This window comes from Caretta caretta, chromosome 2, assembly GCF_965140235.1.
Source record: "Caretta caretta isolate rCarCar2 chromosome 2, rCarCar1.hap1, whole genome shotgun sequence".
NCBI classification, from domain to species: Eukaryota; Metazoa; Chordata; order Testudines; family Cheloniidae; genus Caretta; species Caretta caretta.
This window is the reverse complement of record NC_134207.1, coordinates 267,888,295-267,916,260: the sequence shown is the minus strand read 5'-3', so window position 1 is coordinate 267,916,260 and position 27,966 is coordinate 267,888,295. Positions and strand designations below refer to the sequence as shown.

Sequence of the window (27,966 nt, the reverse complement as noted above, 5' to 3'; positions counted from 1 at the left end):
GCTGTCGCTCAGAGAAGTGGGCGGTCCGAGGCGCGGGGAGGCCGCTTCTGATTGGTGGGCCTAAGTTTGGCGCCAGCTTCGGGTGGAGGCAGAGGGCGAGAGAGCGCGCGCGGGTTGCGCAGCGTTTGTTCCCTACGGGTGACGGGGAGGGTCAGAGCGGGGGGGGGTCGCGCTGACAGCAGGAGCCGCTCCCACCCCACGCCGCCCTCATGGATCCCGGGCCCCCCAGCCCCGCCCCGCCGAGCTCCCGCCGCCGCCGCCGCCTCCTCCTGCCGCAGCTCCCGGCCGCCGGGCCCGGCGTGGTGAAGTCCCTGTTCCCCGCCGAGCTCTCCCCGGTCTCCGGCCTCAGCCTCACCATGAAGCAGCTGCAGGGACTTGGCTACAGGTGAGACCGGCCGTGCGAGCCCCCTGGTGCCCCTCCCCTCATGCCCCATCCCCTGCCACCCTCCGAGCCCCCTGGTGCCTCTCACACGGCCCCGCCCCGCCGCCCCCAGAGCCCCCCGGTGGTGCCTTCCTCTTCCCCCCGTGCCGCCCCCCTAAGACTCCACCCCGGCAGCCCCCATAGTTCCCCGGTGCCTTTCCCCCCATGAACCCATAACCTCACCCCTGCGGCCCCCATAGCCCCTCTGGTGCCTGTCCTCCTCCTCCCCACCCCTTCAGCCCCCATAACCTCACCCCTGCGGCCCCCATAGCCCCTCTGGTGCCTGTCCTCCTCCTCCCCACCCCTTCAGCCCCCATAACCTCACCCCTGCGGCCCCCATAGCCCCTCTGGTGCCTGTCCTCCTCCTCCCCACCCCTTCAGCCCCCATAACCTCACCCCTGCGGCCCCCATAGCCCCTCTGGTGCCTGTCCTCCTCCTCCCCACCCCTTCAGCCCCCATAACCTCACCCCTGCGGCCCCCATAGCCCCTCTGGTGCCTGTCCTTCTCCTCCCCACCCCTTCAGCCCCCATAACCTCACCCCTGCGGCCCCCATAGCCCCTCTGGTGCCTGTCCTCCTCCTCCCCACCCCTTCAGCCCCCATAACCTCACCCCTGCGGCCCCCATAGCCCCTCTGGTGCCTGTCCTCCTCCTCCTCCCCCCACATGGCTCCCAGGACCCCACCCCTTCAGCCCCCATAACCTCACCCCTGCGGCCCCCATAGCCCCTCTGGTGCCTGTCCTTCTCCTCCTCCCCACATGGCTCCCAGGACCCCACCCCTTCAGCCCCCATAACCTCACCCCTGCGGCCCCCATAGCCCCTCTGGTGCCTGTCCTCCTCCTCCTCCTCCCCACATGGCTCCCAGGACCCCACCCCTTCAGCCCCCATAACCTCACCCCTGCGGCCCCCATAGCCCCTCTGGTGCCTGTCCTTCTCCTCCCCACCCCTTCAGCCCCCATAACCTCACCCCTGCAGCCCCCATAGCCCCTCTGGTGTCTGTTGTCCTCCTCCTCCTCCTCTTCCCCACACATAGCTCCCAGGACCCCACCCCAGAGCTGCCTTGTGCCTCCCCCCCGCATAACCTCACCCCTTCAGCCTCCATACCCCCTCTGGTGCCTGTCCTCCTCTCCCCACGTGGCTCCCAGAACCCCACCCCTTCAGCCCCCATAACCTCACCCCTGCAGCCCCCATAGCCCCTTTGGTGCCTGTCCTCCTCCTCCCCACATGGCTCCCAGGACCCCAGCCCTTCAGCCCCCATAACCTCACCCCTGCAGCCCCCATAGCTTCTCTGGTGCCTGTCCTCCTCCTCCTCCCCCCCACATGGCTCCCAGGACCCCACCCCAGAGCTGCCCCATGCCTGCCCCACCCCAGGATTCCCACCCCTTCAGCCCCCATAACCTCACCCCTGCAGCCCCCATAGCCCCTCTGGTGTCTGTTGTCCTCCTCCTCCTCCTCTTCCCCACACATGGCTCCCAGGACCCCACCCCAGAGCTGCCTTGTGCCTCCCCCCCGCATAACCTCACCCCTTCAGCCTCCATACCCCCTCTGGTGCCTGTCCTCCTCCCCCCCACATGGCTCCCAGGACCCCACCCCAGAGCTGTCTTGTGCCTGACCCCCCAGGATTCCCACTCCTTCAGCCCCCATAATCTCACCCCTTCTGGCCTCCTCCTCCGTACATGGCTTCCAGGACTCCACCCCTGCAGCCTCCATAGTCCCTTGGTGCACATGTGGCTCCCCTCAGAGCCCTCTTGTGCCTGCCCCGGGACCTCATCCCTTCAGCCTACATAGTCCCCTTGGTGCCTTCCCCGGGACCCCATCCCTGCAACCTCCATAGCCCCCTGGATCTTGTTGCCCTCCCTCGCATATTGCTCCCAGGACCCCACCCCTGCAGCCTCCAGAGTCCCTCTGTGACTGCTTCCATTTGGTCTCTCTAACCCCACCCCTATAGCCCTTCCTGGTGCCTGCCCCATGACCCTGCTCCTGCAGCCTCCCTAGTCCCCTGTTGCCTGTGCACTCTCCCATACATGGCTCCCCGGACTCCACCCTTGCGGCCTCCCAGAGTCACCTTGTGCCTCCCTTCTCCCTGACACATGGCCGTCATGACCCTCCCTCTGCATCCGCAATCCCTGTGAATCCTGGTGGCTATCCATATACAGCCCCTATGACTCCTGGTGTCTGCCCATCTCCCCAACATATGGCCCCTGATACCCCACCTATGCCACCCTCACATCCCACTGGTGTCTGCCCACTTCCCCAATGTGTATTCCCTCTAAACTCATCCCTGCAACCCCATAGCTTCCTGGCACTGGCCTCCTTGGTGTGCTCTTTTAACACAGAGTGCACACATGGTGCCACATGATCTCTATATTATCCATAGTGGCTGCCACCACCCCCACACATGTGGCCCCTATGACCTGTCCCGCACACAACTCCCAAGCCTTGCAGCTCCCCACCTACTGCTCCTGGTACCTGGGCTCCAAGATCCCTGTAATCCTTCTCCATATGCCACTCCTGCCTCTCTAATCAACCCCTATCTTGTCCTGGCAACTCTGCCTGGTCCCTACAGCCTTCTCTTCCTCCTCACACAGCCCACATGATCACATCTTAGTAGACCCTCAGTTCTCCCTGGCTCCTATTTCCATTCTCCAGACACTCTGACCCCTGCAGCCTTCTCTCCCCACCCCCACCCCCGACTCCCCAAACAGTACCAGCAGTCCTGTGCACTGGTAAATCCCTGCATTCTACTTTCAATCTTCTTCGCTCAAACCCTGCAGTCTATTATACCACATCCTCTCACTTCCCAAAGCCTTCTGAACATGTCCTGTAGCCAGTCGTCCTCAAACTTTTTTACTGGTGACCCCCTTTCACAGAGCAAGCCTCTGAGTGGGACCTCCCTTATAAATTAAAAACACTTTTTAAATATATTTAACACCATTATAAATGCTGGAGGCAAAGCAAGGTTTGGGGTGGAGGCTGACAGCTCGCCCCCCGACCCCCAGTTTGAGAACCCCATGTTGTAGCCCTTCCTCCACCCCACACCATGTAGCCTCTTACCCATGCCATGCAAAGTCCTCCTCCATTACTGTCTCAATATTTCTGTTCTTTCTCTGCACTGAAATAACTGAGACTGTGAATTAATCATAAAGGGCCAAGTATATCCCTGGTGTAAATTTGTTGCTGATAGTTTACCAGGGATGAATCTGCCCAATATGTTAGTTTGGCCCATTCTGCCCTATTCCCAGAGTTAGGTTTGTACAGGTGCTTACCATGTGTGTTTGAGGGTGGATAATAAGTTGTTGCTCATGGGTGTATGTTGCATCGGGCAGGATCTTCAGATTTGAAGATTTTACAGCCACCACTCAAATGGGACTAGGTTAGAGTCCCTTTGGAGCTCATTAGTACCACTCTTTAACGCAGTTTTGTAAAACGAGCATCAAGGTTGTATAGGCACAAAATCTGCTGATTTCCTCTTCTCTCTGGTGTTGGCAATAATATTGCAAAAATAATGATTTAATCACTAGTCAATAACTACACATTATGAGCAAAATTCATCCCTATGCATAGGGCAGCACAAGACCAACACAGCATTTAAAACCTGATTTGGGCTGGCGGCGGCGGGGGGAGGAGGAAATAAATGGTATAAAGTTGTTTTTAGATGGCCCTCTGCACAGGGATGAATTATTTTCTCCCACCATTCTCTTCCAGGCAACAAAGGAATTAAACGTGGGGTTATTTGGGTTGGGCTGTTTGACACTATTCTACCTCTTCATGGCTCTTTGATAGACCACATCATACCTATAAATTCATTCCATACAATAGTACTCTATCACACATGCAATGTTGCCAATGCTCACAACGTTATTCCAAGTTTTATGATATTTGGGGTTTATTTCAAAGCCCCAGCTCCTGGAGGCATGAGATTAGAAGAGGATTTCAACTTTAATTGTAAAAAAGGTAGTTTCTAGCTCTGATACATGTAGAGAAAAGCTTAATCTTGATGCAAGTGTTTCTGAATGACATGGAAACCAGAAGGCAAAGAACCCCAAATATATTTATCATGATTTTAGGCCCGATTTTTTAACTCTTGAGGTTAGCAATTCTGCATTTGTGCACCTACAATACACCAGTCACTAAAAGAAATGGGGTTTAATTGCTTTAAGGACATTGGTGTAAATCCAGTCCACATCATTCGGTTGAGTCATATTGGCAGGAATGTGCTGAAACTTGTATTACTCCCCCGGGGAATTCTGCAGCAAAAAAATTAAATTCTGTGCACAATGTTACAAAATTCTGCATATTTTATGTGTCAAAATAACTTAATATAATCACTCTGGTTTCAATTATTTCAGTAATTTACTTAAACTACAGTACAATGGATGGAGAATGGGAGTGGGGAGTATTGGAGGAAATCCCCAAACCCCCTGGCCTAACAGTAATGTAACTAGCTTTGACCCTTTATTTCTAGTTATTAGTCAACAAATATATGCATCCATATTCTTAGTGTTACATCAAAGGCAACTGAAGAACAAGTGAGGGCTGGGGAATCAAACTCACAATTTATATTGGCTACTGTCCATCTCCAGAAAGGTTCGTAGCAAACAGTTCATGGACCACATTCTGTTAGAAAAAATTCAGTCCAAAAATTAGACCAGTTTTAATCACTGAAGCACCATAAGCTTTTATCAGGCCATACTGATACACCACTCTGGCAATGTAAAGGAGCCTTAAATCATTTACACCTGTTTTATACTCCTGGGAGAATTCACAAAAAGAATGGGAACAATTCACTAAGCAAGCAGGTAGCTACATTCTGCCCTCCCTCAGGGGACAGTGCCTATCCCATGCCTAACTCCTCAGAAACACTCTAAAGCCCTGCCCTTCCACGCCAAGCAAACTGCAATAGCGAGTGAGAGGGACAGAGTGTGTGTGTCTCACACACAATTGTGTAACCTCTTCCTCTCAGACAGTGATTTATGTCTCTACTGGCTGCTCCGGATGCCTGAACCAACCTGCCTGCAATGCCGGGGAGAGGTGTGTGACCGCTCTTTTGGCTTCCCTGTCAGAAGTCATTTTTCTGTGGGGAATCAAAGAAATCTGCGGGGGGCATGAATTCTGTGCATGCGCAGTGACGCAGAATTCCCTAGGAGTATTGTATTGCTCTTACCAGTACTGTCTCTGCTATGGTTACGCAAAACTTCAATCTGCAGGATTGTTAAACTGGCACCTTTTGCGTTGTCCACTACATAAACTGATCAAGAGTAACCATTCCAATTTGAGCTCATTTACAGTTTATTTCTACATTTTAAACCTATTGTGGTGGTTCCTGTCTGAAACATTCAGTAAAATAACTCATTTTCTTAATCTTTACAGTCAGTATGAGAATTCTGTGCAAATGCTGGGAATGAGGAACAGTAACAATCTACAAAGAACAGACTCGTCAGAATCTACTGATTCAGGTTACTTTTTAATCCACACATAAGTACTAAGGAATGAAAAAGCTTGACATCCTCTTGCCTTGTATTATAAAGAGCAATTTTCAGGTTTAACAGGAAGCTAATACTGTGTACTTGCATAATTCACTGCAACAATAATTAATCTTAGCAACCCTCCTGAAGCAGGAGGGAGATGGCCCCATTTTATAAAAAAAAGAAAATGTCGAAATGTAAGTACAGATGTTAAGTGGCCTGTCCAGCATCATACAGTAAGTCAGTGGCAGAGCCAGTGTGAAAAATCAGTTCTGGCTCCAATTCTCTAGTCTGTTCTGCCTCTCTGTAAACCATTGGCTGGTAAACATAGCTCTCCCATGTTAGTTTGTGGTTGCTGACAATCAAGAGGTAATGGCTTAATGGTCTAAGCAGTGGGTTTGAAATACCTACACTCCTTGGAATCACAAATTGAGTTCTTAGCAGAATTGACTGTGCTTTTCATCCTTCTGAGGTAGATAAACTGCGTGAATACAATGTAATTTCATGTTGATCTTCTTGATTAATACCTTAAACCATGGTGGCATATTGTGTGCTGTTGGTTGTCCAACTATTGTCCTTGCACCCCAGAGATATGTAGAGCCACTTAAATACAGCTATGTCTAAAACTGGAAGTATTTTTGGATGGGAGGCGCTACATCAATGTAAATATTGTTTAGAGTGATATGATTAACTAATACCACTAAAATCGTGGGAGTTTCATGGTACTCTATTGACACAACCCAGTATAGGGAAACGGCCTTCTCTCTGTGTATGTCTTGTCTTGTGTAGTGCCACGAAGGCATTTTTCGATAGATGACTGCGTGAGATTTGCTAATATTACCTACTTTGTGCAGGGGAGGGGGGTAATAAAAGAGCATGGCTAAAAGCTTGCATATAGGAAACAATCAATTGGCAGGGCTAACCTGCAAAGGAATGGCAATTTATTAGTCTGTGTGGAAAAAGGCCAAAATATTAGTTAAGCTGTGGTTCTAAAGTGGTATGTTCCTTTCTTATGTGACAGTTTCTCATACAGGGCACTATGGTGGGATATTTTTATTCCTCCTTTTCTCACTCACCCCAAAAGCCCAGTATCAAACTATTACCTGTGGTCAGAAGTAGTAGCTGGGTGATACTCAAGGCTGTATCTCCTGCCTCTTCCCCTCCCCCCCTCCACTCCAGGGATTCCAGTAGGGGATGATTTATCTGGTCTATGACTCTCTCTGCATGGCAAAAAGTTGCCCTGCTGAGCAAGTCACTGTCTCCTTTTCGGGGGAGAAGATCTAAGACTCCTCGCTAACAGTGCCCTGTACTTTATATTTTCAATATTAATAAAAAATTTTTATCTTTCACAGGCTACTGTCTAGATTTTCCTGATCCCCTGAACTCAGACATTGAGGAAACGTATGTAAAAATGTGCTAAACTTTTGGCATTTTAGACTATACTATTAACTGCTAAATGTGGGCTAATGGGAGGCTTGATCTGAAAATTCCACAGCTAGTACATGTAAAATGGGCTCTTCTCACTTAACCTTCTTGAAGTGTATGTCTTGGCACATTGCAGCTTGAAATTCTAGGTTTTCTATTTCAACAGAATGTGGCCCAGACTGCTTAACAGTCTTATGTCTAAGTTAATGTGTTGCCCAGACCAAAGTATGTACTTCTGAGCACCCTAGACTCTGAGCATCACATTGGCACCTTGCTTAGGAGTCTGAGGGCTACACCTATCTTGCATGTAACTTATAGTTTTCATTAAATACTCAGCAATACTATTTGCTTGTACATGTACCTTAACTGATGGCTAACAGCAATTGCTTGTTTTGAGTTTTCCACCTATGGTCAATCAGTTATGTCCTTACCTTGCAGGTAAAGAAGATGATGGTGTTTTGGACACACTTGGTCCTTGGGCCACCCTGTCCCATTTCTCACTGAGAAACTCTTGTTTCCATTTAGGCTAATCTGCTGTTAATACTATCCTGAATTAGGAAACACTAGCTCTAGTCTCCTTGGGGAAACTGGGTTTAGTCCTCCAGCCCAGCTGAGACAATAAGTCTCTAGGAAACAAAGAACAAGATGGTCTGCTGTTCTTAAGGCCATGTCTATACATACAGTGCTGTAGTGGGTGTGGTGAAGGTGCTCTATGCAAAAAACACCCTCACAAGCAGTAGAAACTTTGTTGGTGAAAGAAGCTCTCCCATCGACATAGCTCTGTCCACACCAGCGCTTATTCCAGCATAATTTGTCATTCAGGGAAGTGCTTTATTCACACAATTTATGTCAGCATAAGCTGTAATGTAGACATAGCCTAAGGTGCACAAGTTTAAAAGCTGGGGACAAGTAGCAGCAACAAACATTCCATGACTTTGAGTTTAAACAACACTAAGTAGTCCAAAGTATTGGATAATGAATTAGCAGTAAAAGTAACTAATGTCCTTTGTCTGCCTTTTTTCAGCTTTGAGAAAAGAGTTATAGAATCTGGCAGATTTACTAAGTGAGTACAATTTGAATTTTAACTTCCCTTCTTAGTTATCTATTGATCTATTAAATTATGCCACTAACTAATTCAGTTTTGCAGTGGAAAATCTGAGTTGTGTTGTCAGTTACTGTTAAAAGCTTTTCAGTTTAAGTGTTAAAGTAAAATTTGATTCTATTTTTGTCTGTGTTCTCATTGCAGTATTCAATTACCCATCAGAAGAATACGTTCCCTCCCGGTAAGTGAGAGGGATTTTGGTCTTTCAGGAGTGGCAAAGAGGTTTTCAGTATTAAGCGTTACGCTACTTATGCACCCACTTTTTTATTCGCAGATATCCAGCAAAACTCATTAATCTTCCAGTCCCAAGAATCTGGTGTTGCTTGTTGCTTAAAATTAAGATAACAAAGTCATAGGCTATAATCTTGAAATGGATCAAAGTGTAATCTGTTATGTTCTACAAGCAGCCTATCACTAGCTTTATGTGGAAGTATTGCATGCTGGGACCTGTTGTCTCCAGGGGCTGCATGTCCATGGCCAGCCCTTGTCTTTAACATAGTTTGTGCCAGTTTGGGTACCATAGCCCTTACATTCTTGGCAAGCTGTCAGCATGGCCTCTCAGTTGCCCAAAATTTGGGGAACTGGTTGATATTGAGCAGGATATACCCTCTCACTTTTGCAGCAGAAGCTTCTGGGGTCTAGTCCTGCTCTGAAGAGGAGCAACTCGGATTCATTGGATTGTGATGTTTTTCACCTGACTGAAACAGATGACAACAAAGAGAATGTAAGTTTAATTCACTCTACGCATCTCCGAAGTAGTGTAGTATGGGAAGCTATACCCAGGAAGATGTGACTTGTTGTATGGGGCTTGATACATAGGGATAACTCCTTATTTGGGGAGGAGGTTTGTAATGAGTGGTTGATGTGGTGGGTAAAGCCTTTCTTATTATTTTTGGTGAACTGTGGCAGTCTTAAACTTCTCCATGGTTTGTCTTGCAGAATTCGCACTAATCTGGTGCAAAAGCTGACTTTCCACTTTCTGTATTACCATAATGCCTAGGAACCCCATTGTGCTAGGTACTGTACAAATGCAGAACAAAGCACTTACAGTCTAAGACAAAAGACAACAGACTGATACAGACAGAAAGACATGGGAGTACAAGAGGCAGTGGACAGTGTCGGTCAGCCTGATAGGTACTGGTCTAGTCTAGCTGTTGTCAAGTTTTTAGGCATTGTGGTAAAGAGCTCTTACATGGGATTTGAAGGAAACCACCACAGTGGCTTTGTAGATGTTTAATGGGGCCGGGGGGGGGGCACCCAAGCATGAGGCGTTGCAAGGGAGAAAGCACAAAGATGCTTGTTTGGAAATTTAAAAAATGGGCAGTGAAGGCTGCTTGGAGGCAGGAGTTGACCTGTTAATACTGAATGACGGATGATAGGGTGAGGGCTAGGTTGTGAAGGGTCTTGAACGTGGTGACAAGTAGCTTATGTTTCATATGATAGAGAAGAGGGAGCCAGTAGAGGGATTGAGAGAGGGGTGACACGATCAAAGCTGTAAGTTGGAAAATCATCTTTGCAGAAGCATTGTGAATGGATACGAGCCAGGAAACACTATTTGTCAAAGCCAGAAAAAAGGACATTTCAGTAATGAAGATGCAAGCCTGGATAAGAGTTTTATCTATTTGGATGGACAGGAAAGGCCATATCTTAGAGAAGTTATGCAGAAAGAATTGGCAAGACTTAGACATAGCCTTGATGTGAGGCCCTAGAGAAGTCCAAGTCAAAGATGATGCCCATGTTACAGGCATGAGTGACAGGCAGTATGGTGTAGTCATGCACGGTGATTGAGAAGGCAGTTGGGGGAAGAGCTCTGGTTTAGCCATGTTGAGCTTGAGTTGATGGTGAAATGTCCACCTGGAAAACATCAGGCTGAGATTTTAACTTTGGACAAAAGAAGACTGGTCCGGAGCAGAGAGGTAGATCTGAGCCATCAGAATAGAGATGGTATTTGAATTTGTGGATGATATTACCCAGTGATAAGATGTAGAGGGAGAAGAAAAGGGAACCAAAGAGAGCCCTCTAGAGCCACAGAAATTGGAAGGTGGATGAGGAGGATCCTCTAAAGGATGTGCTGAAGACATGATTAGAGAGGTAGGAGGGAAAACTAGGAGTGGATAGTCACGGAAGCCAAGAGGGGGCAAGATTTCAAGAGGGGGAGCATGGTTTACTGTGTCAAAGGCAGCTGTCTGGTCAAGGAGAACTGGGTGCAGGTTCTGAGTCTTGGCCAGGAAGATATTGATGAGAGCAGTTTCAGTTGAGTGCAAGCGGCGGAAGCCAGATTGGAGAGGATCTAGGATGGATTTGGAGATGAACTCTGGATGTCGACTGTAAATAGCACATTCAATGAGCTTAGGAATGAAAGAGATTGAGAACTGAGACAATAACTGAAGAGTTAAGTTAGGTCAAGGATGAGGTGTTTTTTAAATGGGAGGAGATTAAAGTATGGTTTTTTTGTGAGGGGAAAGAGCCAGAGGAGAGTGAGAGGTTGAGGAGGAATGTAGGTAAGGATTGAGAGTGGGCGTGAGGGAGATCAGAAAATGGATTGGGGTCACTAGGGCAAGTGGAGGGGTTAGAGGAGGAGAACATTTGCCTCTCACTGGGGAGAAGGAGAATTATAGGCAGGGACAGGAAGGCAAGGTGAGGGGAGGAGGAAGGCCATGTCACATCTTGTCAGTTTTCTCTTGGAAGAAGTCAGTAAGAACCTGTGCAGAGAAGTGGAGGGAGGATGGGAGGGTTTGAGGCATGAGTCAAAGGTGGTAGAAAAAGCAGCTGGGATTGTGGGTGTGAGATTCAGTTAAGTTAAAGAATTAGATTTGTCTCGCTAGGAAGATGGCAGAACTGAAGGAGAGAACAAACTTGTAAGAGAGGAAGTCAGCCTGGTCCCAGAATTTCTGCTGAAGATTTTCACAACATGAGAGCAGGAGTGTAGGAAATGGATGTTGAAGGTGAGCCAGAGCTGGAGGTTGGCAGGATAGACCTTGTGATGGGGGAGAAGGACAACAATACTATAAAGAGAAGGGGACTGAGAGCAGATAGACTGCAAGTCACAGTAAGGCCGTGTGAGAGGGCACAGGCTGATGGGTGTGCTGAAAGAGATCAGGTGGTGATTGAAGAGAGGGAACTCCACAACAGAGATCATCGAGGGTAGTGCCTCTTGAAGACCAAGTCAAGTGAATGGCCCTTTTGGTGAGTGGGAGAGTTGAACCAGGACTCCAGGTTGAATAAAGAGCTCTACGTGAAGGATTGTGCAGCTAGAGGGTCAGATGGGTCATCAGCATGGAAGCTGAAGTCACCAAGGATGAGTGGGGGAAATAAAGGAGAGAAAGCCAAAGTTGAAATTGGAGAGAAAGGCTGATGGGGAGGAGTTGGGTGGATGGTAAATAATAGCAACATAGAAGGGTAGAAGAACCAGATACAGTGATGCTGAAATTGGGGGGGAGGGGATCTAAAGTGGCAGTAACTGGAGAGAAGCCCCACCCCCACCAGGGTCTGATCTGTTATGGTTGGGTAAGGGAAGAGCCCTCTGTAAGGCCTAGTCTACACTGGGTGAGGGGATCGATCTAAGGTATGTAACTTCAGCTACGTGAATAACATAACTTCAGCTACGTGAATAACGTAACTGAAGTCTATGTACTTAGAACTACTTACCGTGGTGTCTTCACTGCGTTAAGTCGATGGCTGACCCTCCCCCGTCAACTCCACCTGCGCCTGTTACCCTGGTGGAGTACCGGAGTCGAGGGGAGAGTGCTCAGCTAGATGCGATAAATCAACCCCCACTGGATCGATCGCTGCCCCTCTATCCAGCCGGTAATGTAGACAAGCCCTAAGAGCGCAGCTACAGAGGCAGCATCAGATGAAGGGTTCTGGGAGAGCCAGAAGCTGGAGGGAGAGATATGAAGAGGTTGTGAATGACAGATCTTGTTAGGGAGACACAGTTGGCACAACAGTATGTTGTTGGGATTAACTTCTGTTGGTGGAAGGGACAAGCTTTGCTTCACAGATCTTTTTAGAGCTGGAAGGAGTATTCAACAGACAGCAAAAGGAAGGAGATGGGTGTCAGGGTAAGAATGGTAGCATGCGACGGGACAGGTGTGGGGGTGGGGATAGGAGGAGGGCCCCTGCTGGGGCAAATGTCACCAGAAGTGAGGGGGAGGAGGTGGATGTGAGACCTATATTCTGATGAAAGAAAGGGGGAGATTGGGTGGGAACTATAGAGAGGTGAGGGTAACTGGAAAGGGAAGATGGATGCTCCTTAACTCTTGTGCCCTATTAAAATGGAGCATTTTTCTAGGACCACTTCAGCTCTTTGCTAGGGATGTTCCTATCTCGAAACTAGTCTGTGCGGGATGGGCCCTAACCTAATTAGGGCATCCTACCTTCGCTGAGGATCTAGAGTCCAAACCTACTACCTTGTCATCCCTCTTACTTTCAAGGCTTTCCCTTACCTCACCAGACAACTGACCTGTCAGGTTGTAATTATCAAACTGTAAACATCTGTGATTTCATTTAAACTGAGTGAGTAAATCTTTAAGGAACTTGATTAAGGAACTTGTCTGGGGCTATTGAGTCCAACTCCATTACAGACCAACTAGCTGTGAATTTGATCAATGAAGAAATCTTAAAAGGACTCAGATTTCTGCAGAAATCTATCTGTCATTCTCAGGAGTAATGGGAGGAGGGCGCAGCTTGTCGCACAACAGCAAGTTCATTCTAGTGATTTAGGCACAGATCTGGCTGCCTTTGAAATGATTAGACAAGACTCTTGCTGGAAAGTTTGGTAGGTGCAGGGCTGATAGTTGACTGTAAAGGATACTCTGAGAAAGTGAGTCTAATTCTCCTATATTAATCACTATTATAACAACTTTCCTTTGGAAATGCACATATGCTGAAAGATTTACTTACTCCCTTGGACTGCAGGGAGCTGAGTCCAAGAGGGGGCTGTAAAATTTCTGTGCAATGGGCCCTTCAACCTCTAAGCTTCGTTGGTTTGATAAAATGCTTGCCTTGCTCCCTTTCATTAAGGAGTCCTTTGAGTTTAAGAAGCCAACCAGGCCCGCTTCTCGTAGTTGTCTGCGTGTCCGTTCCCTTGAAGATGGAAAAGATGTTTTTGGGCAAAGACAGAACTCTGCCCCAGCTCGGATGGTATGTATCAGGCTGTCCTTGGCAACGAACCCTCTGCCTAGCCGTAGGCTTGCTTGGTTCTAGGAGAAAAAGCACACTGAAGCGGTGGTCCGGAGACATGATGCTCTGGGAGTGGGGGAGGGAAGAAGCACCGACTACTTTCTGCATCTTTATTGATAACACACTGAGCTGGAAAAAAAAGTCCACCCAGCTTTCAGGCTTTAACGCTGGGAAAAATCTCATTGTACCCTGAATATGGGAGATCAGCTAGGGGTGTTACCAAAACACCACAAGTAGTTACTGACTATAATCCTTCATGAAACTTGAGCTAAACGGCAATAAGTCAAGTGAGCGTGGATGTCTAACAAAGCATGGATTGGATTAATCTTTTTGTTGTGTTGCTGGTTCTGCAGTGAAGCAGACAGCTGTGTTAAAATTTAGATGCGTTTAAAAGAATAAAATTGCATTTATAATACAGGGATGAAGTACTATTCTATGCAAGTTCTGTTGCTTGGCCAGGAAAGGGGCCAAGACCACTATATAGAAGCAGGGAATTGGGGACTTTGGTTTTCATCTACTACTTAACTATGGTGATCCCTCTTCTTTCTGAAAGTCTCCTGGCTGCATGCACAAAACCTGGAGACTTGGGTAACCTCCTGTTACTGAGACCTCCTCTCTCTGCACCATCCTGGAAGTGAGCTCCTCTTTGCAAACGTGCTGGATTGTATAATTTTCCAGAATGCAGGATTATCCCTTAATGGAAAACTAGCAATGAAGTTTTGCACTATTCTGCTGGCCAAATAACAGTGCCAGAGCCAGGTTTGGAGCTGCCTAAGCCAGTTGATGAATAGGTGGGGTGACCATGTGAACAACTCCTGTAAATCCATTTCAAGGAATGGCACTGCCTTAGCTGCTAGAACCAGTATTCCTAGTCATCTAGAAGGGAGACCATAGTGTCATGCTGTCTGGAGTGGTTCACAATTGTGAGTGCCAATCTCAGGTCAGAAAATAGGGCAGACACCCCAAACTGGTGATATATTCTATAATTAGATTTCACAAAGACAGTAACAAAAGTGCACTCCTGGATCACTATACCAGTGTTACCATGGAGTCACAGACTGTCCCTTTAGACCTTTCAGCCTGTTTGCCACACAAACTGATCTTAGTGATAAAAGGTTATTAAAACCAAAAATCACACCACGTTTGCAACCCCAAAGGATCAGTCACTTACCCCAAGTCAATGGATACTCTCTATGTCACACCAAAGACAAGGCTGGCAGCCAGTTTCTCTAGTAAACTAACTAAAGATTCATTAGCTAAGAAAAATAAATGAAGTTATTGAGAGGTTAAAGCAGGTAAAATACATTAACAGGTGAGTCTAAGTTTGTAAGTCCAAAATGATAGCAAAGATGTAATAATCTGCTAGTCTTCCATAAATCTCTCAAGGTTACCCAGAATAACTTTGGGGATCTCTGTCTTGCATCTGGAATGCTTCTCTGTGATTGTCCAAATAGTTCAAAGACAGTCTCATTCCCTGGATCCATTCTTATAGCTCCTTTCCACTGAAAGCCATCTGGCAAGTGTTTTCATTCACAGCATGGACTTCTGCTTTGTTGACTAAATGCATACTGAGTCTGAATTTCCATTGTGGAACATAATGACCCATGCTTTGAAGTTAGCAACCTTCTTCATTTGTATTTCCAAAGGTCCAATTGCATTTGATGGGTAAACTTAATTACCAGGATATACGCTATGTAAATTATAATGTAATTAGTTTTCATGAAGTTTACACATCAAGTAAATTCTCATCTGAATGCTAACACTCAGTTTTGATCTATGATTAAGTAAGTACAGGAATATGCAAAAAGAAAAGGAGTACTTGTGGCACCTTAGAGACTAACCAATTTATTTGAGCATGAGCTTTCACGAAAGCTCATGCTCAAATAAATTGGTTCGTCTCTAAGGTGCCACAAGTACTCCTTTTCTTTTTGCGAATATAGACTAACACGGCTGTTACTCTGAAACCTACAGGAATATACAAATGTAACGTGATAGCAATCAACAGGGTATGGATAGGTGAAAACAATACCTATTAACACATCAGTGAATTGGTCTGTGCATACTAGTACACTTAACATTTCTTTGATATTCACACACAAGTGAATTGGCCTATGGCTCTGACCTGCTGGCCTGTCAGTGTCACACACAATCCCCAGAATAAAGGGCTGGATGGAGGCTGCCATTCAACCAAAATGTCTTCTTTCCAGTTTCCCACTGGTGAAGCCCCTGAAGGTGACTTGGGAAACTATAGGCCTGCTTTCATACAGCAATCATCTCTAACTTCCCCTGACACTGAGGAAGAAGATGATGGATTCCTAGATATATTGGATGGGGAGGACTTGAAGGTACGTGAAAGGGGAGTGGTTGATTTATGCTTGCAGGGGACAGCATTCCTTTGTCTGTACTGAACACTTATTTAGAAGTAATGTGTATACATAATGTCCTGAGTGCAGAGTCTTGATGCAGGTTTTTAAGTGACCATAGTAATGTAAATTCTAGTTAAGCCTTGTAGGGCCATCAACAATCTGTTAATGGTATTTGTCCAGGGTGAACATCTATGTTGAGTAACTACAATAACTAAGATAGATAGAACAATAGAATTTTTTCATCACAAGTGGCAAAAAGTTGGTAATTGCAGATGATCCTCCAAGAGGACTTAATGCTGTAGACCGTGTCTACACTACAGACCTTACAGCAGCACAGCTGTACGGTTTCCCATGTAGCCACTCTGTGCTGGTGGGGGAGAGTTCTCCCACCGGCATAATTAAACCACCCCAAAGTGGTGGTAGCTATGTCGGCGGGAGAGCGTCTCCTGCTGACAGCACTGTCCACGCGGGTGCTTTTGTCAGTGAAACTTGTGTACGTCGTGGGGGTGGGTTTTTTCATACTCCTGACTGGCAAGTGTTTTACTAACAAAAGTGCTAGCGTAGACATAGCTGTAGTCTTTTTCCACCTCTTATTGCCTTTCATAGAATTACAGAAATGTTATGCTTCTGCTTCTAACAGTAGACTGTAGACCTTGTCACTTCAGTTCCTCACCAGCAGACAGTAGCAGTTAAATGGAGACAATTTGCTGCTGTTCCTATGTTGATGATAAAGTACTTACATTGCAATTTACTGGGGAATGCCCAGGAAATAGTGGGAAGGAAAAAAATCTGTCTACAGTGGGGTATTTAATGGAGAAGCCATATTTCTGGGGATGGAGTCATGATTGGTAAGCCCAGAATTGGATGTACCTTCTTTGCAATCCTTTGCTTAAACAGGATGCTATTCCTATTTGAATGCGTGAGAGCAGGAGACTCTTAAAGTTGTAAAGTAACATTTTTAAAAACCATAAATGGAGTTTTTGCTAAATGAATCAATTGCTGTAACTTCCCTTACAACAGCTTTAAGACTCTGCCTTTCCAGTATCCTAGTCTTCATTAGATTGGAGTTCCTGCTAATCTAAGAATTACCAGATAAACGGTAGTTCCCCCAGTTGTGAATGAATAAGTAATCCCAAAGAACTGTTCTGCCACCTGCATTAAATTTAAATGGCTGCTTGAGCTGGGCAAAAGCCTTAGACATGTTGTGTAATCACTGTCCATGATAAAATGTGGTTCTCCTGAAATGTGATAGAACTTTCTGCTTCCTCAGAACAATGAAGAGATGCCATCTGGTGTGGCAAGCCTTTGGACGGCTCCGCTGGTCATGAGAAAAGCAGACAACTACGTAAGTGTCCCATCCCAACATAATGAAACTTGCATCTCTTTCAAAAGGCCATCTAGACCATTGAAATTCCTTATTAAATACAGATTAAATCATTACTCTTAGTTGGCATCCCTCGTACACTCAAGCCATACATTTGCTAATATGGCTTTCGAAAACTGCCCTTGAGACATGTGACCATAATTATGACATTGAGCCTGTACCTCTCAGGATCCAGGGCATGGTAGTCCCTACGTGTTTGCTCTTAACCTTAGCCTGCCTAATGACTAGAGGGTTCTGTCTTTGTAGCATTTGGAAACAGTAGGACAGTGTCTATAGGATTTAAAGCTTCAGCAATTTGCGAGATGTCCAAAGTTTGCATCCTAAACAGAGTCTTACAAATGTCTCTCCAACCCATTCTGCGTACACCCATCTGTAATGCCTCCAGCCACCATCTTTTAAGGCTGAAGTCTGGATTCCCTTCACAGTCCATCAACTCAGTTCTGTAATCTGCCAGAGGATTTGCTGTCAAGCTCTACAAAACACTCCCTCACCCGAAGGGCAGAGCATGTGTCTCTTGTAGTGTTCCCCAAACTTGGTAAACCTGCATAGCAAGAGACCAACATTGGGACCTAAGATCCCTACAAACAGCGTGGCACAGCAGCATTTGTAATGCTGCACAGGTACTCAGGGAACCCGCCCAGTTGGGACCTGCCATGGCCGGAGGGGGGCGCCCCTCTCCCAGCCCCAACTGCTGGGGGAGGGGCACTCATAGGCGCTAACTTCCCCTCTAGCCAGGAGTACTCAACACCCCCCCCAAGTTCTTACCCCGCTCTGCCCTGTCCCGCCTCTTCCTCACCTCCTCCCTCAAGTGCGCCCCATCGCTGCTCCTCTCCCTCCCTTCCTACATGCTGCGAAACAGCTATTCGAAGCAGGCGGGAGGTGCTGGGAGTGAGGGGGAGGAGTTTGTCAGTGGGGCTGCCAGCAGATGAGAGGTGCTGGGGGGAGGGGGAGCTAGGCTGCCAGTGGGTGCTTATGTGTAGCACCCGATAACTTTTTTCTTTGTGGGTGCTCCAGCCCTGGACCTGCTAGGGGAGGGTTGGCCCGAACATAGCCCTGGCCCGGACCTGCCATGGCCTAGGTGCCCCTTTCCCTCCCCTCCCCTACCTCAGCCCCGTCCAGGAACTGCTGCTGCCGGGGGAGGGGCACCTATCCCATGGCCCCGGGGGGAGGGGGTCCTCGCTCCCTGCCGTAGCCCCGGAGCACACTCCTGCACCCTAAATCCCTCATCCCCAGCCCCACCTCAGAGCCTGCACCCCCCCCTGGAGCCCTCACCCCCCACACATGCCAACCCTCTGCCCCAGCCCTGAGCCCCCTTCCACCTCCGAACCCCTCAGCCCCATCCCCACCACATGAATTTTATGTGCACCAATATGAAGGTCATGTGTCACACATCACCTCCATACTGGTGCACATAAAATTCATTCTGCACATGAAAAATTAAAAAAAATTAGGGAGAACAGTGATTAGGACCCAGGTTTCTTGCATGGCAACTAAATATATGGCCCAGTATTGAAGTTAAAAGAGGTCAGCTGGCTGTGGCACCAAATTATGTCTCAGCTACTTTGCAGTGACAGTCCAACACCCACTCATGCTCTAATGAAATCTTCTATAAACATGTTTGCAGGAAACTTTAAGTTTGAGACTGATCTAGACTTTAACCTCATCCTTGGCTGGGGGGAGTGTCTAATTTTTCTCTGCTTCTTTTCCAGATTAAACGGTGCAGATTGTTTGGATCACCATCTCTGCCCAGTGGTGTGGCTAGGACTGCCCTGAAAAGAATGGAAAGGTCCCAAGAAGAGACCTCTCCAGGAAACAGCAAAAGGAGGAGAAATGTGCCTGGAACAACTTCTGAAGAAGCAATGGTTGGTGGCCTAATAATCTGACATTAACCCTTGTCTAATCAGTTTCATTTTGTGAGGCTAGGTATCCAATTCTTTTATAAATTATAATAAGGATGTTCAAGAGAACAGTGATCTTCCAGGTAGATAACTGTTCGTCTGACAAGCTGTAGTCTCTTAATGCATGACGTTAGAGGATGGGTTAGGTGGGCTTAAGCTCAGGTCTTCCATTGTGATCCCAAGTGAAAATAAATTTGAGGGTGTGGCAGGCCAGGATTTAGGTGTTCTATGATATATACCAATTGATGTTAGTGTCCACTCTTAGTGAAGTGCATTGATTCTCTGTGGGAAAGGATAATAGGCCATTGTTACTCAGCAATCTTCTCTAACTGTTGTTCCTGTAGAGTCTGAAACTAATTAGAACTCAGTCATCCTCAGAGATTGAGAGCATTTTGGACAGTGACCAAAGAAATCTTATTGGCGATTTCTCAAAGGTAACATTGATTTTTTTTTTTTAATAGCATCTTTGTGTGTCAAACTAACCCAAGTCAGGTTCTCTCTTGCTCCAACAGTGCATGTCTGAGTGCTCTATAAATGCTAAGCACTAAAGTACTTTAACAATCATTTACTAATTAACTCCTCACCCTTGTGAGGTATTCTCAATCCTTTCCCACAATATTCATAATTCTCTAACTCCCTACAAACTGTTAAAATTGCATCCATTTTCCCTCTGCCTCTTTAGATTGTAAGGTCTTGTGGGTGGGTGGAGTTTTAGACTGGCTACTATGTCAGTGTGGGCAGCCACAAACCATGACACACATGGAGGACTGCAAAATGACTCAACTTCCTGGAAGTCTTCGTGCCTTGACTATTATTAAGAACGCTGTGGCTTGGCTTGACCAGATTGCCTATGCCAAATTAATAATAAAATAAATAATGGGCAGGTGCCTCTGCTGATCTGAGTGTCTAGTTATACTAGTGGGTGCTATAAAATCAATAACTAGACATTCTGTAACTGAGATGTATGGTTTACACTGTCATAAATGGGATTTCCTCAGGCTGAGTTAGCCTTTGTTTTCTTTTTTAGGATTACCTTTTCCACACTGTAGATGGGAAGCATCAAGATTTAAAATATATTGACCCAGAAATGGTATGTATCCCAGTGGCAATAAGAAATTGCTTTTTACAAGGAAGCAAACTCATGTAGCACATAAGATAAACTCCTGAAATCTTCTTTTTCTGTGCAGATTGTATCTGTGCTGACTGGGAAGTTTGCAAGCTTTATTAAGGAGTGTGTGATAATTGACTGCAGATATCCATATGAATATGAGGGAGGCCATATCAAGGTACAGTGACCCTGCAGGAGAAATGTATAGGTGTCTGATGTATGGCTACCCTTTGGGCAAATCAGGGAGCACTGGGAAGTATCTTTAAAGATGCTCATTCTTAACTATTCATGAGAAAATCCAAGGGAAGGCTGGCTGCTGAGGGTTTTTTTTTCTTTTCTTTTGTTGCCCCTTCAGGTTAAGGAGATGGTGTCTGATCTTGTATTTAAAATTATATTACAGCCCTGCCCAAAGTCCCCAAACACAATTGGGACCATGTTGTGCTGTGTGCTGTACAAATTGTTTAGGACTAAGCTCACTCTTCGTGATCTCTGGATTAGCTTTCCCTCTGAAGGGAGGAACACTCAGCTCTCCTTGGCTGGAAGCAGGGAGTGCCTTAATGGGAAGTGTAGGGCAATTGTAGAGGACTGGCCGTACACTTGTTTCTCTGTAGAAGAATCAGAGTGTTAGGGTACCTATTGTCTCTCGGGAAACAGATATTAAAAACTTCCGTAGCTTAATTGGACATTCAGTTTACTTGAACTAAATGTTAATATTCTAGCTGTAGAAGAAATGATGTTGTTCTCTTACACAAGCTTTGACATGTGAGCAGTTATTCTGAAGGGTGCTGCTTGAGTAAGCTGGCTAGTTTGAAAAAGCAGTTCAACAGAGCCCTGTGCTTTGAGGTGGAAAGCTAAATCCTAAATCCTACCGACATTGTGCAGTCACCCAAGTGACCACAAGAACGGGAGCTCTTCCAGCAGAGAGTACTGCTCTCCAAGGAGTGTAAACAGCAAAGCAACTGCGCTCAACAAGAAGATAGAAGTGGCTTTGTTACATCTCCCCTCCTACCTTGTGCTGTATGCTCAGTTGCGACTCTGCCTTCCCAGGGTGCTGTAAACCTCCACATGGAAGAGGATGTGGAGGATTTCCTGCTGAAGAAGCCTATCATGCCATCAGAGAACAAACGAGTAATAATAGTATTCCACTGTGAGTTCTCCTCAGAGCGGGGTCCCCGAATGTGAGTATCTGAGCATGGTCCTACCTATACTGGGATTGGAACCCCACAGCTGTGCTAGTGACACAGTTGTTACTAGTAAGCTTTTGAAAGTGGCTTAAGACTTTAGATAGCAGCGTGTCAACCGCTTACGCAATTTACTGTAGTAGGTGGTGGCTCTGTCGTTCCTGATAGACAACTAGTTTTCAGAATTTGTCAGACAGTACAGCAATTGTTTCTAACAGGTGGGGGCTGGCTGCTGTACTCTGTTCTTGGAGTATCGGGAGGCACAGGTTAGGAATGTGGTTTGCGCAAATATAACTTCCTTTCTAAACTCAGGTTTGTAGGTTTTAACTTCTGTCCCTATTACAGGTGCCGGTTTGTGAGAGAGAGAGACAGACTGGGGAACGAGTACCCCAACCTGCATTATCCAGAGCTCTATGTGCTAAAGGGGGGCTATAAGGACTTCTTCTTAAGATGCCAAGTAAGGATCGCTCATTTATTAACTTCTCATTGCCCTTTTGTTTTCACTCTTCACAACAGGGATAACATTGAAGAAATGCCTCTCTCTCCAGCTAAATTCAGCTATAGGGTTTAAACTGTGCTTCTGAACAGATGAAGAGTATTTCACTGCACTATACTTGATTCTTGCTCTTTTGTACATAGTGGTCTTGCTGTGCTACAAGACTAGATTGATTGCTATGATTAACTTGCCATTTGAGGAGTTTTTGCAATAAAGGTTGTGACCGGGGTCCTAGTGGGGGCCAGCTGTGGTCACTCAATTAGGGTGAACTGCAAAGAATGAGGCAGCCAAACCCCCAAAAGCTGGTGGATATTCCAATACTTAGATTCACCAAGCCAGCATAAAACAGCTTCTTTATTACCTTACTGGTTACTCAGAAGTCCAAACAACACAGTTCCCTTAAAGTGATCCAGCCTCAGGCCTCCTTCCAGGTACCCAGGTCAAATATGATTTCTGAAAATCTTATTTCATCATATAAAAGAAAAGGTTCTACCAATCCCAAAGGATCGGACACATCACCTCCCAGGTTAATGAATGTTTCAGATCTTACCCAAATACATGCTACAGCCAGTTCTTATTAACTAAACTAAAATTTATTAAAAAAACGAGAGAGTATGGTTAAAAAATCAATATACATACAGACATGAGTTCAATCCATTGAGGTTCAGATTCATAGCAGAGTTGGTGAGCTTTGTAGTTGCAAAGAGTTCCTATAGAATTCAGTTCATAGGTCATAGTCCAATGTCCAAATCTCTCATTCAGGGCATACCAGCATAACTGGGACCTCAGTCTTGCAACTTAAACTTCCCCTGATGAAGCTTAAGCAGATCTGGGATGACAGAATAGGATCCAAAGATCTTTTGTACAATTCCATGTCTTTTGACAAGCTGGAGTTCTTCAGGGAACAAAAGGTAATTAGGATGACTTTGAAGGAGGTCCATCACCAGTACTTAGCTATACAAATTAACATAAGGCCATTTGCTTGTTCCTCCCCCATTCACAGTATATTTCAAAGAGAGATGAATATCGAGATATCCCATGTTTACAATTTGTTTAAATGATATCAGAATACAGCATAAACAGGGACTGTTGATTACATTGTGGACCCTAGTCATACATATATAAATATACAAAAACACAAACATTATCTCCCCACATGTCTTTTGAGGGTTATTTATTATGCAGGATGTTCAACCCTTTCTAGCCATGCGTCACAAAGGCTCTTGCCTAAACCCTCTCAACACCTCAAAGCTACCTATTGTAGTCACTCTGGCACTCACCAATGTCTCTTGGATGAGGTATAAAATTGACCTTTTGTAGTTTTAAAATCCATGATATTCTTCATGAAAGCAAGAACAAAGGAGAAACATGGGTTTGTCATTGTCTGATGCTGTATGATGATCAAAAGCTTGAGTTTTTTCCCATAGATTCTCAGCTCGTTTTTACATTAGAAATATCAGAAATGTCAAATCTGGTCTTTGCTGGGGCTCTTCAGGGTATGCTCAGCCCTTATTTTGAAGGGTGATATTAAATCTCTTACCGCTTTTTCTGCCTTAGTGCATTTAAAAGTTTGAATAAAAATTGCTTTCCATCTCAATCAGGTTCCATTTCTTTGGTGCCATGCCCTTATTCTACCAGTTCTCCAGCTAGCTCTCCATACCATTCCAGCATAGGCAAGGAGAGTGTTCTTTTAAAAATAAAGTAAACCAACCATGCTCCCTTCCCCCCTTCCTAGCCTTTCTATTGCAAATAAATCCATTTCTTTGTATTTTGTAAGTTCCACTTAAGACTGGTGTCCTAGCCAAATTTCTCCTACACTCACAGGGTGGACACTGTTTCTCTCTCCTAAATGGCTGTGTAGTGTTGCTGTGCTCTGTTGGTTTCATTGGTGGGAAGAGTGTTTCTTGGGAAGAGGCTTTCGGATGGGAACAATGTGAATATAAGGTTGTCAGCTGTCTCAAAGCCGGGCCATCTTCAGGAGAAAGATGTCAAGTAGAGCTGAATGATGAGTTCAGTTTGTGAATGTTGACTTAAACCACCTTAACCAGTTGTTAAATTGCAATTTGGGGCCTGGATCTAGATGCCACGGTGATAGGATGGTTGGGTAGTTGTATGGAAGGTTGTAAGCATGAGCTTGTTTGCTTGGGACCTGGGGTCTGACAGGGTTCAGATAGGAATGTCATTTGTACATGACAGGTTTCAGAGGAACAGCCGTGTTAGTCTGTATTCGCAAAAAGAAAAGGAGTACTTGTGGCACCTTAGAGACTAACCAATTTATTTGAGCATGAGCTTTCGTGAGCTGCAGCTCACTTCATCAGTAGCTCACGAAAGCTCATGCTCAAATAAATTGGTTAGTCTCTAAGGTGCCACAAGTACTCCTTTTCTATTTGTACATGAAGCAATGACAAATTGATGTGAAACCAGCTTCTCTTTCCTAGAACTATTGTGAACCCCAAAGCTACCGCCCCATGCACCATGAGGACTTTAAGGAAGACTTGAAAAGGTTCCGCACGAAAAGTAGAACATGGGCAGGTGAGAAGAGCAAAAGGGAACTGTACAGTCGCCTGAAGAAACTCTAAGAGCTGTATTGATGGGCAGCGGAAGACTGCTCACCATGTAGGAAAACTGAAGTGGGAGGGGAGAAGAGTGTATCTGTTCCTTGGTCATGACTATCATGCACCAACTCACTCCATGGACAACTTTGCATTCTTGTCAGTCTTGCTGGAAGTGATAAGAGAAACAATATGGAACACTTGTATTCACCATGCTGCTCCTGTTGACCTAGTGATCTGCATGCTGACTGCAAAGATGACTTTTCTGTATGCCTTCCACAACATGGTTCATGGAAATGGATTCTCTTCTATGGCATACATAGAAACAGCTACCCAACAGCCTACTGTAGGTGCGGTGGCTTGAGCTGGCATGTGCTGTGTAAGTGTTAATGGTGAGATTATTTTAGTGCCTGTTTTAAAACTATGCCTTATTTTATTATTTAAGTACAGTCGAATGAAGCTAATACCACTGCAGGCGAGTCATCTGGATTGCACTGAGACCTAATTTCTGCTAACAGGCAACCCCTACTGTGGCGTTCTCAAGTCTTTCCTTTCAACTGCAGCTCTGATTGGTTTTTGTTGGCAGTGTAACACACTGTAGTGAAGTGGGATGGGGAGTGGTGCTTCTCTGAGGCTTTTCACACAACTAAAATGCAACACCTACAGGAAGCCTACTGACAGTATAACGGGAAACTGCTCGTTGTACAGATATCATGTTCTTTTAATTTATTCTGTGATCTAGGTTGCTTTATTTTATATTTTAACTTCAGGAACTTCTCCTTAGCTGCTTCATTAAATCTGAAGGAACCATCATTTCAAAGTGGGCAGAATTACTGCCAGTTCCCATAAACCAGAGAACAGGTTGCTTCTGATGAACTCTGAAATGCCAGGCGGCAAACCTGATTATGTATTTAGCGTTGCCAAATTGAGCAGTGATGGAGCAGCATATTGCTGCTTCTTTCAGTTCTAGGTATTATCATGGTTTACATCTGGAAGAGAACCTGGCTATGTGGAATCATGCTTATCCTGTCATTTGCAAGTTGATTTGCTTCTCAGTGAAACTTCAGCCACCTCCCGCTGTGCAGCTGTTCTAAAACTGCTTCAGCAGCTGTGGATTTTTAACTTCAGGTGTTTACAACGGGTTTGTTGGAAGGACAAAGCAAGAGAGGAGCCTGCAGCCAATGAGCTTTCTCCATCAGTAGATAGTTGATGCTGGTAAAAGGAAAAACTTTCAAAGGCCGGCTTTGTGTTCTCCAGTTAAATAAAGAGCTAAATCCTAGAAATTAGCTACCCAAAGCAGAGGATCCCATGGCAAGAGATTGTGCCAGTGTTAAACCTGTTCTAGTTGCTTCTTTGGCAACATGTAAAGCATGTCTAGCAAATGCTAAAGCAGTCTAATGCAGGGGCAGGCAAACTGTTTGGCGTGAGGGCCACATTGGGTTTCCAAAATTGTATGGAGGGCCGGTTAGGGGAGGCTGTCTCCCCCCAGACAGCCAGGCGTGGCCCAGCTCCTATCCAACCCCCCACTTCTTGCCCCCTGATGGCCCCTCCCGGGTCTCCTGCCCCATCCACCACTCCCTGTCCCCTGCCCCATCCAACCCCCTGTTCCCCACTCTTTGACTACCCTGACCCCTACCCAACCCTCCCTGCCCCCTTACCACACTCCCTGGAGCACCGGTGGCTGGTGGCGCTACAGAGCACCAGGTCAGGCCGCGGCTCTGCAACTGTGCTGCCTGGCCACCCAGAGCATTGTGCTGGTGGAGCGCTGAGGCTGCAGGGGAGGAGCCAGGAGCTCAGGGGCCGGGCAGAAGGGTCCTGCGGGCTGGATGTGGCCTGCCGGATGTAGTTTGCCCACCTGTGGTCTAATGACTTAGCATGTGATCTGCCTCTCACTTTGAGCACAGCGAGACTAGTATGTCTGATTTGGCAATGGCTCTGCTTCCCCATGTGCCAACATATCAGTGAAACCAGCTCTATGTGTAAGAGAGCAGCCTTACTTTCCAGAGATTCTCAAAGACCCTTATTTTTAGCTTAGCAGAAATCCTGAAGTGCTTCAGATGGCTTGACTTGTGCCCTTCAGGTCAACATTAAAAAAGGCATTTACATCAAAGTATAGGGTTGGAAAGGTTTTGTGGCGTTTTATTTTGTTTTTAAGTTTTCCATTTCCTAACGTCTACTGTTCAAGTTTTATTCCTTTAAGTTTCAAAAACATTACGTAACGCTTTTATTCTTTTTTAAAGTTAAGTCTCTTATGGGTGGATTAATAAGTGTTAAATCAGTGCTGGTGATTTACCAAACTTATAATCAAAAAACAGGAGGGAAGTTGTATTCCACATCCTTGTATGGTATTTTGTATTAGGAATTTCTGTAAGAAGCCCAGTGAAATGACTTAAGTCTAAACTTTCTGAATTATGTGTCAGTATTAAATCTGGGAAGGGGAAAGTTGTTCTGAAATCTAATCAGTAATCCATTTGACTAAAGCTACCTTCTGATACATGATTACCGTCACTGTATGCAGGTGATCAGTATGTACTCAAAGCTGGCAATTTAGCAACATATCTGACATACACATTCCCCCAGTGCAACATGCAAACAAATGTCATGTCGGTAACAATTGTGAAGATCCAAGTCACATCCAAAAAAAGCAGGTGGGAGACTGTTTGAGTAATGTTTTTTTCCCCCCCATTTGAAAAGGGTCATTCACCTTTGGTTTCTTGTGTAACAATAACCATTATAGCAATCTGTGGCTTTACCATTGTATTTCCTGAGAATACCCCCAACTTCCTGGTATTCAGGATATTAAATGTATGCTGAGTATCGCTGTTTAACACTGCTGTACCACATTGTTAACTAGTTGCAGTGTTCGGTTTGTGTTAGAGTTCCATGTAACCTTGTGGGGGAGGGGGGGGACAGGGTGTGGAAATACAAAACCTTGTTTTATACCTTACTTTGTTCTTTTGTATGTACCCTGGTTTGAGTATTTTGTTTGGGTGGGAGGGAAGTTGTAAGATGTACATGGTCCTAAATAGGATCTGTACTAATACAGCCTGCATCTGTAATAGACTCTTGCAGGCTGAGGGAATAAACTACCTAAAATCCAAGCTGTTTGTTTCCAATGTAGTTCCATCATTACGAGCCTTGAGCAGTATGGTGTAGTGTGGACAATTCCCATGCTGCCTCTCTCACTTGGAAGAAGCTCCCTATAAACATCTGCAAAACCAACTCATTATCCTCCTCCAAATCTCTCCTTAAAACTCCTCTGCCATGAAGCCTACCAAAGACTTAATGGTTAGGCTGTCATTGTTTCTTGTACTCCTCTGCTGGACTGTGTGTATCCATCTGTCTCCTCAGATATATTGGTATTGTAAGCTCTTTGTGTTGGGGACCATC

General features: G+C 45.8%; 1 protein-coding gene across 1 annotated transcript; it reads left to right on the top strand.

Annotated features, from left to right (window-relative positions):
* The first annotated feature begins 95 nt into the window (after window positions 1-95).
* CDC25A (cell division cycle 25A) lies at window positions 96-27,677 on the top strand. Its single transcript, XM_048842063.2, has 16 exons — window positions 96-385; window positions 5,789-5,874; window positions 7,236-7,284; window positions 8,333-8,371; window positions 8,555-8,591; window positions 9,033-9,134; window positions 13,433-13,552; window positions 15,799-15,936; window positions 17,228-17,302; window positions 19,051-19,203; window positions 19,584-19,673; window positions 20,267-20,329; window positions 20,427-20,525; window positions 21,395-21,525; window positions 21,874-21,985; window positions 24,463-27,677. Exons 1-16 carry the CDS (start codon window positions 210-212, stop codon window positions 24,601-24,603), a joined length of 1,611 nt encoding a protein of 536 aa, XP_048698020.2. The 5' UTR covers window positions 96-209; the 3' UTR covers window positions 24,604-27,677.
* Window positions 27,678-27,966: the final 289 nt, after the last annotated feature.

What these genes read in the sequence shown, in the direction of transcription:
- CDC25A (XM_048842063.2), top strand. Translation starts at nt 210, where the DNA reads ATGGATCCCGGGCCCCCCAGCCCCGCCCCGCCGAGCTCCCGCCGCCGC. An exon ending in ACTCTGCCCCAGCTCGGATG is followed by an intron (nt 13,553 to 15,798) that starts GTATGTATCAGG and finishes TCTTCTTTCCAG; the next exon opens with TTTCCCACTGGTGAAGCCCC. An exon ending in TCAGAGCGGGGTCCCCGAAT is followed by an intron (nt 21,526 to 21,873) that starts GTGAGTATCTGA and finishes TCCCTATTACAG; the next exon opens with GTGCCGGTTTGTGAGAGAGA.